Genomic DNA, 11,404 nt, shown 5'->3' with positions numbered 1-11,404 from the left:
AGAACAGGAAATTTTTATACCTTCTAGACAAATCAACGATAAATGTGTCAAGAATTGACAAGTTGAAGGTGTTTGGGCTATGGGTAAGAAATGATGAAAAAGTAAAAATGTTAGTTTATACAGTCTTGCTGGTCCTAAATTTCTTGTGTTTGATAATGACTATATCTTCTTTCTTCCTGGTACTGGGAGATGGGAGAAATACCTTTTCAAGGAGATCTGTCTCCTGCTTTCAGGGAAGAAGGTTGTAGGGGAGGTCAGAGTGATCTTGTTTCTACTGTGCTTCTCAGCTCTTTCAGCTAATATATTCAGTATGCCAAGGTGCCATATCTTTGGGTATCATGTCCTGAACTTCAACACTATCTTGACTTCTTTGTACCTCCCAGGGCTCCATGAGTTCCTCCAGCCAGGCATATCTCCTCTCTCTGGGTCATATCTGGTGAGAAGGGTTCCCCACTTGGCTAGTTCCTCTATCAGCCAAAATAGCTACATTTACCTAACGGTTCCACTTCCTTGTCAGCCAGCAAAATAATTTTATTTTATTTATTTATTTTTTTAAAGATTTATTTATTTGAGAGAGACAGACTATGGCAGAGGAACAAAGTGAGAGGGGGAGAGAGAGAGTCTCAAGCAGACTCTATGCTTAGCACAGAACCTGATGTGGGGCTTGAGCTCAAGACCCTGAGATCATGACCTGAGGCAAAATCAAGAGTCAGGTGCTTAACTGACTGAACCACTCAGATGCCCCAGCCAGCAAAATTATTTAACAGAGGGACAGACTAGAATCAGGAAGGAAATAGGCTCTTCCAGTTAACCAGATGAGAAATGGTGTTGCTTACTCTAGCCTTTGGAAAATGAGAGCGAGAAGAGATCTCAGATTCTGTAAATGTTAGCAGAGTTCCAGTTCACTAAGATTTGAGGAAGGTGAAGATGCAGCAGTGATTCCCAGGCTTCTCACTTGAACAGTTGTTAGGAGATAATTCCACCAATTTTGATAGGGAAGGTAGGAAGAGAAATAGATTTGAAAAAGAATACTGTAAACTGAAAGAAAAGAGGCTCTTTGGAAAACAGAGTTTGGTTAAAAATCTTTCCAGTATTTCAGAGAAAGAGAGAGAGAGAGAAGTAAACAGATCATGGACTAAATAAGCATTTTTTAGGTTTAGATTTCTCAATGATTGGATCATCATTGGTGATGTTTGACAGAGCAATTTCATCTTTTCCGGACTAAAGGGGCCTGAGGATTTGGAAAAGGGTGAAGAAGTATAGATCTGTGGGAGGCCGCGGTAAGGCTCGAGACGAGAACCATACCAGGCCCTGACTTGTGTCTCCTCTATTGTCTAACTGGCTGATTGAAGACAGAAGATAATGGAGTTGAGTTGCACTGAGAAAGGGTCTGTGCTATGTGTTGCGCGCTCGCCCACGTGACTTCCCACATGCAGTTAGCTTTGAATATGATTCGGACGGGGTTGTAAATCCTTAACTGGTCCTTGCTGTCCCAGCACAAACTTGTAGATTACTCTCGGGATTGTTGTTACTTCTTGAATCAATATTGAAACAATGTCTTAGCTCCAGTCTTTTGGAGTCGTGAAGTCTGTGCCTAATCATTTACAAGATTGTTTGGGGGAACTGCTTACGGGAATTTGTGGTTGTTTAACTAGACACGGATGTATTGCTTCTCTTATTGTATAACTACTATATATATGGCCATAATGCCTCTAATAAACTCGGCACTTTTGGACATCCTCCTCAGTGTCCCTCCTGCCCTCATCTCTTTGTCTCTGGACTTCTTCTTTTCACCATCCTCTTACCCTCACGTTTCCTGGTCGATTGTCGTGCCGGCCCCAACATAGTTTACTAAAGTGTAGATCACTAAAAGTTACTGTGTCAAAAAGAGGAGGTATGAGACAGAGCAGGAGATCATTTTTGTTATTATTTTAAAATAGACCTGAGTCTATTAGTGGAATAAATGGTGTATTTTAGTCCCCTGGTGAAGTTGTGGGTACATCAGTCTGAAGAAAAATGGACTGAGATGCTTGAGGAGGGAACCGAATCCGGATCATAGAGGGTTAATTATGTTGGCTATGGGTAGTGCCTTGTGTATTCTTCTCAGACTCTAAGCTGGCGTGGTGTATGGAGTTATCCCTGAGAGATAATTGAAAAAAGAGATACCCTGTCATTAGAAAGAACTTGAGGAGAATATAAAGTGCTGTAGGATTGTAACCATCATTGTAAAATATACAAAAGCCTTGGGGGTAAAAGTAAAAGGCATCAGCTGTGTTTGTGAACAGTTTGATGGGGTACAAACTTGGTCATTTTCCTCAGTATCTAGAGACAAACAAACAAATTTTTGAGTTGTTCGAGATTATTCAGTTGCAGGCGCAAGTGTAGGGGAAACTCAATAAGCTCAAGCAGTTGTACATGTTAATTAAGGGAAAACTGAAGTGTTTACTTACAGGGTGATCCTGATAAGACAAGAATTCAGGAGTCCCAAGAAGCTTAAGTGCAGGAAATAAAAGAGAGGGGCCTGAAAATTAGAAATGTAGTTTGTGATTCTGTTTGTGATGATTAAGATTCTGGACAAAGTCCAGGGTGTGCGTGGGAGTAGGTGGCAGTAGGTCGTTGAAGTTGAAAAGGAAAACTGGAGTTTTTGTGTGTTGTTTAAATGAACAGGGGTGAAATACTGAAAATGATTGGGTCGTGATTTATTGAGTTCTCACTTGATAAATTGAAAGTCAATAAAAAAAATCGTAAAGTATTATATACCCTAAAAAACTTATCTCAATAATTTAACCAAAACAGAAAGCAAAATGAAATAATTTGTCTATTAGTGCAAGGCTTTCAGCTGCAGAATGTGAATTTGTCTGAGATCATGTAATAGAGCAGAATATAGGGTAGACCTTTGGGTTAGACCAGATTTTCAATGTTGGCACCACTTACTAGCTGTGTTATGTCTCTAAGCCTTATTTATTTCATCTATAAAATGACAAAAATAATAGCACAGAGCTCATGAAATTGTGAGAATTAATGTAAGTATAAATATAAAGATATTAGCATATTGCTTAGCACACAGTAGCCTCCTCAGTTAATGCTGCCTCTTTAAACAAAATCCATTATTTCTGCTCCTAGCAAATCAGATGTTTTCTTTCTTTCCCTTCCTTCCTTCCTTCTTTCCCTTCCCCACCCTTCTCTTCCCTTCCCTTCCCTTTTTCCCTTCCCTTCTTTCCTCCCCTCCCTCCCCCCTCCCTTCCTCTCTTTCTTTCTTTTTCTCTCTCTCTCTCTCTCTCTCTCTTTCTTTCTTTCTTCTTTCTTATCAGTTTTTTTATGAGTTTACAATAGTGTATCAGTTTCCTATTGGTACTGTAACAGATTACAATAAACTCAGTAGCCTGACACAACACAATTTATTCTCTTATAGTTCTGAAGGTCAGAAGTCCAAAATCAGCCTCACGAAGTTAAAGTCATACCTCCCTCTTTTAAGGATGCTTTGAGCCCACCAGAGTTATTCTGCATAATTCCTCAACTCACAATCCTTTATTTAGTTTATTCTACAGAGTACCTTTTGCTAGAGAGTTTAATATGTTCACAGGTTGCAGGAATTAGAACACTGACTTCTTGGCAGGAGGAAAGAGGGGTAGTACTATTATTAGAGATGTTAGTGAAGGAAAGATATGAATATAGTATAACATTAGACCAGTCATGTATCAAGTTCCAAACTTTTAAATTTTCTTTCTCAGTTTCATCATCAACAAACACATCACAAATTTGCAAATAAGTGAATGAATGAATGGACACCTGATGGATGTGGGAAATGTTCACCCTCTCCATCCCAACCTTTTTCTTTAACAACTCGACTCTCCAATTTATGACCAGAAAATAGGTCAATCACTGCTCTTTCTGTTCTCTGTTTTCTCTGTGGAACAGTGCCCGCACATCTGCTCTTACCCTCCTTGCAGACAAAGCAGCTGTGGCTTCCTATTGTGCTAAGATTACCCCAATCCACTGCCACCTCCGCTCCCCTCCTCCTAGAATTCCAGTATATTTGCACATTGAAATTAAGCACACCAAAAGATTTAAAAGAAAAAGAGGCTAGTGTTAAAACCCAAACTGCAGATATCACCAGGCAGAAATTTTGTGGAAATAACATTAAGGCGGAAATAAAAGTGAGCACGCTACATTTTCATTTAATTTTTAATGGTGTTTTTGGCCCAGGAAATCTCCAAATATAGTTCACACATAACAGTAATCATTCACTTCTCATAATGGAAACTCGGAGTTCATGTATTCTTCCATACGGTTTCTGTTTTTGTTTCTGCATAAAGATGGAACTGCAAGTCTTCACCTCTCACGGGAGAACTTCAGATTCCAAACTGTTACAGTTCATCTATTTCTAAACAGCTGCTTCTCAGTTTTATGTTTAGAGGTCTCAGATTCGTGTTTCCTCTATTTTATGTCCAAATTCCAAAGCCTTTATTATTGTTTTTGCTATCTCTTAAGGTTCAGATTGAAGAGAAAGATGCTAAAATTCACTTTTCTGGAAACTGTCTTCTTAATTATTTCCTGAAGGAAAAATGAAACTTACCCATCCCTGAGAAGAGAAATGAAACCGAAACTCCCTTCCAGGTTATAAAAGACTGGCTGCGCAGGCTCCGCTAGACAGAAGCCCAAGTTCAGGCTATGTGTCCAGCTTACACTCCGTCTCCAGGTTCGTCCTCTCTCTGCCACTTCTTCCCTGCGGGCGGGCGGCCAGCCCCTGTCAGCGCTCCTCAGACGCAGCAGGTGGGGGCCGGACTCCAGTGGGAGGAGGAATGGGGAGTGGCAGGTGCTCCAACGCAGGACCCAGCTGGGATGGGGATGGGGGTTGGGGGCAGGGTCGGGCCGGGTCCTGCGGAGCCTGCTCCTAGAGGACAGGTGTAACCAAGGGAGAGACTTGAAATGAAGATTCCCCTCAGGGGGTCAAGCTCTCTGGTCTGAGCAAGAGGAGGCCCAGAGTCGCTCTGGGCACGCGGTGCTGATGGTGCGGGGCGCTGCGGGCACCACCAGGAACCCCCCAAACGGTGCTGGACAGGTCTTTTTGTTGGCCTCGGGAGGCAAAGCCTGGGGAGAGATAGTGAGAAGGGACGCTGGTTAGGAGCGCCAGGGTCTAAAGTCTGAAGGAGAGCGCCAAGTATTCAGGCATTTAAGGGATCCTCTTGAAAGAAAAGGGCGCAGGGGATCTGGAGCCTTGAGGAGAAACTAAGAGAGGTCAGATCTGAGCACGAACAATAAAATCTAGACGTGGACAGCAGCAAGCAGCTTCCTACTCCACGCAGAATCTGATGCCCAATTACAAACTTGCGGAATCAGAATCTGCATTTTAATATCTCACAGGTGATTCCTACCTACCCCTCCATTTCAGTGGTTTCATACAATAATAATTTCTTTCTTTTCTTTTCTTTTCTTTTTTTTTTTAAAGATTTTATTTATTTGACAGACTGAGATCACAAGTAGGCAGAGAGGCAGGCAGAGAGAGAGAGAGAGAGAGGGGAGGAAGCAGGCTCCCTGCAGAGCAGAGAGCTGGGCAAGGGGCTTGATCCCGAGACACTGGGATCATGACCTGAGCCGAAGGCAGAGGCTTTAACCCACTGAGCCACCCAGGTGCCCCAATAATAATTTATTTCTTAAAAACAATTAAAATAATGTATTCATGGTCAAGGGGCACGCATTAGTTTTCTACTGCTGCATAACCAGTTACCACAAATCTAGTGGCATAAGTCAATACAAATTTATTATTTTATAAGTTTCCATGAATCAGAAATCCAGGCACTGATTAACTGAATCCTTTTACTCAGCATCTCACCAGACTGAAATGAATGTGTCTGCTGAGGCTGACATCTTGTCCAGGCTTTGGGTGCTCATTCAGATTGTTGGAAGAATCCAATTCCTTGCACCTCGAAGGTTGAGGTTCTGTTTTCTTGCTGGTGTCTTGAAGGCCATCTAGGATTCTGTCCATTGCTGGTCAGCTCTTCTCCAGACAGTGTTTCAGGAACTAGTTTTTCCATCGAGTGGTTCCATCATTCCCTGGGCCTTATTCTCTGGATTGGACTTTTATCTATCCAATAATCTATGATTTCTCTTTTTTACCCTTCTCTTCTTCCTATTAAAGAGTGTTTAAATCAGAATCCAAAATAGGATTCTGGCACAACTATGATTAAATGATATGTCTTTAAGTTTGTTTTAATCTCTTATCCTCTTGTAATTTATTTATTAATAAATTGGGGTCCCTTCCCTTCTCTTTCCTTTTCTTCCTTCCCTTTCCCTTCCCTTCCCTTCCCTTCCCTACCCTACCCTTCCTTTCCCTTCCCTTCCCTTTCCCTTTCTCCTTCCCTTTCCCTTCCCCTTTTTTGCTCTTGTAGAGTCTCCTAGTCTTCCTGGTGCTATTTAATAGGTTCTTCTAGCTTATAAATATCTTGTCAATTAATTGTTGCTACTAGAGTTTTGATCAAATTCAGGTTAAAATATTTTTTTGGTTAGAGTATTTCAACAATGGTGTAGTTCTATATGGAAGTAGATATTTGCCTATATTTTTGTTGTGCTATCATCTAAAAATAGCAAAATCTATTAATTCATTAGTTATGATATAAATGAAATTCCCCCATTTATATTATTTGGTATCCCATTGTTTCAATACCTATATAAGAAAGGCAATTTAACTTCTTGATTCCAGAAACCCTTAATTTTTGGTATATTATCTTTGGATACAATCTCTGGACTCTCTTCTATGAAAAACAAAGAACCTAATATACCCTCTCCTTTTTCTACTATTCATCCTTTCTGAACCTCCCTATTTTGTTATTACATTATTTTTATACTGTCAGGGTTTATAGTTTACAGTATTTTAAAACTCGAATTCTTGTGATCTATTTCTATTTGAATTACAAATGGAGGCCAAGTAAACAAGTTACAATATTATTTATTATGTTATTTATTGTAGAAGCAATCTATATGTTTGTCTTGGAAAAGTAGTTATCATTAAGACTGCTGTTTGAGGGGCGCCTGGGTGGCTCAGTGGGTTAAAACCTCTGCCTTCGGCTCAGGTCATGATCCCCGGGTCCTGGGATCAAGCCCCACATCAGGCTCTCTGCTCGGCAGGGACCCTGCTTCCTCCTCTCTCTCTGCCTGCTTCTCTGCCTACTTGTAATCTCTGTCTGTCAAATAAATAAATAATATCTTAAAAAAAAGACTGCTCTTTGAAATGGATACTTTCTAAATTCAAAGTATCATGGATCCTTCTATTTTTCTTTATGGCTTCCTTTAATTTTTCTGGATCATATGTAGTTTCATTGTTTCTTGATTGTCCTATGCTTGCCCCCCTCCCAATTTTCTGTATTATCTCCTTAAATAAAATTATCATTTAGGATAGGTGGTTGGTGAAATTTCTGACTTCTTGAATGTCTGGTGATACTCTCTTTCTGCCTTCTTAATGGATTGAATGACTAGATATGGAATTCTAAGTTCAAAATATTTTCCCCTGGGAACTTTGTAAATATTGTTTTCTTTTATCAAAACATCCAATGATGCTCCTCATTTTATTCAGTTCTGTGTGTCACGTGCTATATTCATCAATTTGTATACATCAGGTCATACATTTTATTAGCTAGAAAACACAAACAGAGGAAAGTAACATTATTGTCTGTCTCAGTTTCATAGATGAGTAGACTGATACAGGGAAAGGAAATAACTTGCCTAATATTATAAAACTATAGTATGTGTAAGAACTAGGATTAAAACCTAGGCATTCTGCCAATAATGCTTATGCCTTTAACTACTTTACTTATGGACTCTCTGACTTACATTTCTTCATAGCATATCTCCATCTTTCTCTTTGCTCTTGGAGCTCTGCAATTTAAAGTTGCTATTTCTAAGTGTGTGTTCCTCTTTTGTCATTATTTCTTCTTAGTACTTGGAAGAACTTTTCAGTCTAAAAATGGTTACTTTAACTGTGGTTCCATATTATTGTATGACTTTAAAGTTATATCTTTGGTTATTTTTATCTCCACTTATTTTAGAATCTTAGTTTTCTCTATCTGGAATTACTATGGGATGATCTTAAAACTTTTAAATCTAGCCTTTGTATTTCTTGGTATTTTTTCTATTTTCCATCTCCTTGTGTTTTTTTTTTTTTTTTTTTTCTGTCTTCTGAATTTCCTGGGGGTGCCTCAATTGGTTAAGTGTCTGACTTCAGCTTATATCATGATCTCAGGGTCCTGGGATGGAGCCCCACATTGGACTCCCCACTGAGAGGGGAGTTTGTTTATTTATCCCTCTCCCTCTGCCCCTCCTACCACTAGTGCTCTCTATGTCTCTAAATAAATAAGTAAATCTTAAAAAAAATTTCCTGGGTTTTATATTTCCGGTTTAAGATATCAACATGCCCATTTTATTGTTCTGCACATGATTTTTTCCTGAAATTATATTTAAAACTTTTATAAGCTTTTATGAGCATTTAAATTTTTATGAGCATTTTTTAATGTTTTTTATTTATTTATCTGACAGAGAGAGATCACAAGTAGGCAGAGAGGCAGGCAGAGAGAGAGCAGGAAGCAGGTTCCCTGCTCAGCAGAGAGCCTGATGCGGGGCTTGATCCCAGTACCCTGAGATCATGATCTGAGATGAAGGCAGAAGCTTAACCCACTGAGTCACCCAGGTGCCCCAAGCATTTTTTTTTCTGTAGCAGTTTGTTATTGTTGTATTAGATAATATTTTAATTATTGGAAAGCTAATTTGAACTATTCTGTCCTTGAATCATGTTTATTCATCTGGCTTCTTCTTAATACCCCCAAAGTTTAATGATTCTAGTTTTTAAATTTACACATATTTAATGGTTATTATGATGAGTAATTGGCTTTATTTTCCCTAATGTGCCTCTCCCTTAAATAAGAAAGAACTGCACATAGTGATATAAATTCTGTGTAAATGTTAAGTGGGGCATGAATTCAGAGTGAAATTTCATAAGGAGTTTCCTGTAGGCTGTGTGACAGGAGAATAGGCAGTCAGGCTGTGGAGTCCCTTAACTGTCAAATTGAGAAAGGTTTTATTCTGCCACAATGGCTCTTGTTGAAAAGTTATATAGTGTCCAACATGTCTCAATAGTAATTGTTATTTAATTTAAAAATGTTATTTCTTTCAATTTATGTATATTCTATTTTCAAAAGATTTTGTTAGGACTTATTAATTTGTTTGGAGCTATCTATTTAATAAATAAACTATGGTATTTATTTTGTCCTAGAAGTACCATAAAAAATTTCCTGAAACATTAAGTGCACTGTGTAACATCTGGGAATCTATGAATTACCTTGTTTCATCTTATTTCATTCGGTCTGACCCTACCTTTTCTGGAGCTCTTCCTTCTATAAGATAGTTGGGGTTAATTTTCTCCTGCTTACTCAGTTCTCACTGACTCATCTTTTCTGTTTGAGCTTGGTACAATTTGGAGAACTGAAGGAAAACAATATGGCTAATGTACAGATAGTGAGGTGGAAGATTGCATGAATCAGATGGCAGATGGTTTTCAGGAAATTCTCTAAACTTCTTTCCTGGGAAAAAGCCCCTTATAATCTGGGCTACACCTACTTTTTCTGTCTTATTTCCAATCAAGTTATTCTGTTTGATACGATATAGAACAGTCTGTGGAATCAAACTTGTCACGTGGTTTCATATCTCTGTGCATTAAACCAGTGCTATTTTGCTATCTGAAATGTGATCCTCTATATCTTTACCTTCTCCAAAATGCTTCCATAATTCTTGCACATCTTTTCAATATGTCCCTAAAACCTCAGAATAGAGGACCCCTCCAGCTGATTGAAGAACTCTTTCAATTCGCTAATAGCTTCCTCTACATTTCTGCTGGATCACTCAGCACATTATACTTTTTTTATTTAATTCTCTTTAAACCATTACCAGATTGTAAGGGCCAAGTTTTAGGCATATTTTCATATGTTGCAGCAAGTATAAAGCTTGGTGAAGAGTAGATGCTCTATATATTTGACAAAAGGTAGAATGACTGGGTAAGTGAGAGACCATACTTTTGCCCCTGTCTTCATTAAGTGTTTCTTAAACGTTCCATTCCAACCCATGGTAATGTCTTCTTTCTATAAGCTTGTTCATTTTTATAGTTGTAAACTTCCTTGCATTGTTATTTTAATATTTAAAATCATTGTGTTTTCCTTACTGTCATATAATGTGAATATCTATCTATTTATCTATCATCTATCTCTCATCTATTCATCTATCTATCAAGTTTCACTGCCCTAAGACACTGTATGACATATATGAGGAATGTCTCAATATTTGTTTTTTTCTGACAGAATGCTCAAGTGCATTCTCTTCTGCCTCTTTGACAGTTCTTTCTCAGGTACCTTTGCAGATGCTTCCTCTTCTCTCTTGGCACTTATTGTATATTAGTGATCTACATAACTGGATTTTTAGTCCTTTTTTCTTCCATGATACTGTGTCTCTCTGTCCAAGCAAGCTCATCTATATCAATGGACTTGTTTGCAATAATATTAAAATTACTCACATATTCAGGTCTAGCCCAGACCTTGTGTTTGACCTCCAGACCTATATATATTTTTCATTTTTTTATTTTTATTTTTTTTAAGATTTTATTTATTTATTTGACAGAGAGAGACACAGCGAGAGAGTGAACATAAGCAGGGGGAGTGGGAGAGGGAGAAGCAGGCTTCCCACTGAGCAGGAAACCCAATTTGGGGCTTGATCCCATGACTCTGGGATCATGACCTGAGCCAAAGGCACACGCCCAATGACTGAGCCACTCAGGCACCCCACCTATATATATATTTTAAAGTTTTTATTTATTATGTCCAAGAGGGAGAGAGAGAGAAGAGGGGAGAGCACAAGCAGGGGGAACAGTAGGCAGAGGGAGAAGCATGTTCCCTGCTGAGCAAAAATCCCGATGTGGGACTTGATCCCAAGACCCTAGGATCATGAACTGAGCCAAAGGCAGATGCTTAACCGACTGAGCCACCCAGGTGTCCCATAAACCTGTATATTTAATAACTCTTGTTACCTATCCTATAATAGGTCTTGAAATCAAGTCAAACTTAGACTTGCCACAAATTTGAATTCATGATCTTTCCCTGAAATGTGGGCTCGTTCCAAGGTTTCCTGCCATAGGAATGTCCTAGTCCCTCATCCTGTTGCATCAGGTAGAATCCTAAGAATCATCATTGACAACCCTCAATCTCCCCTCTTCTCCATCCATATCAGATCCATTACCAAATTGTGGCAAACTTACCTTCTAAATATTTAATATCTATAAGTGCCCCAAACTACCAACAAACTGTATTACATCAAATTATGATCATTACCATTCTAAACAATGGTTTTTCTCTCTGCTCCATAATAGGAA

The 11,404-nt window shown here is 38.9% G+C and overlaps 1 protein-coding gene across 4 annotated transcripts in view; it reads left to right on the top strand.

Moving 5' to 3' along the window:
* Positions 1 to 4,635: 4,635 nt before the first annotated feature.
* The window catches only part of DDX60 (DExD/H-box helicase 60), a 122,729-nt gene continuing 115,960 nt past the window's right edge, over positions 4,636 to 11,404 (top strand). For 2 of the 4 annotated variants that reach the window (XM_045998166.1, XM_045998164.1), the window contains exon 1: positions 4,636 to 4,699. Coding sequence is in view for 1 of the 4 variants with exons in the window: in XM_045998163.1 (XP_045854119.1) it covers positions 4,672 to 4,699 (28 nt within the window). In the remaining 3 variants the exon portion in view is untranslated. Of the gene's footprint in view, positions 4,774 to 11,404 lie in introns of all 4 variants that reach the window. The other 2 variants (XM_045998163.1, XM_045998165.1) reach the window with 2 other exon arrangements.

Source organism: Meles meles, chromosome 2 (assembly GCF_922984935.1).
Source record: "Meles meles chromosome 2, mMelMel3.1 paternal haplotype, whole genome shotgun sequence".
Classification (NCBI taxonomy): Eukaryota; Metazoa; Chordata; class Mammalia; order Carnivora; family Mustelidae; genus Meles; species Meles meles.
This window is presented reverse-complemented; position numbering and strand designations above follow the sequence as displayed.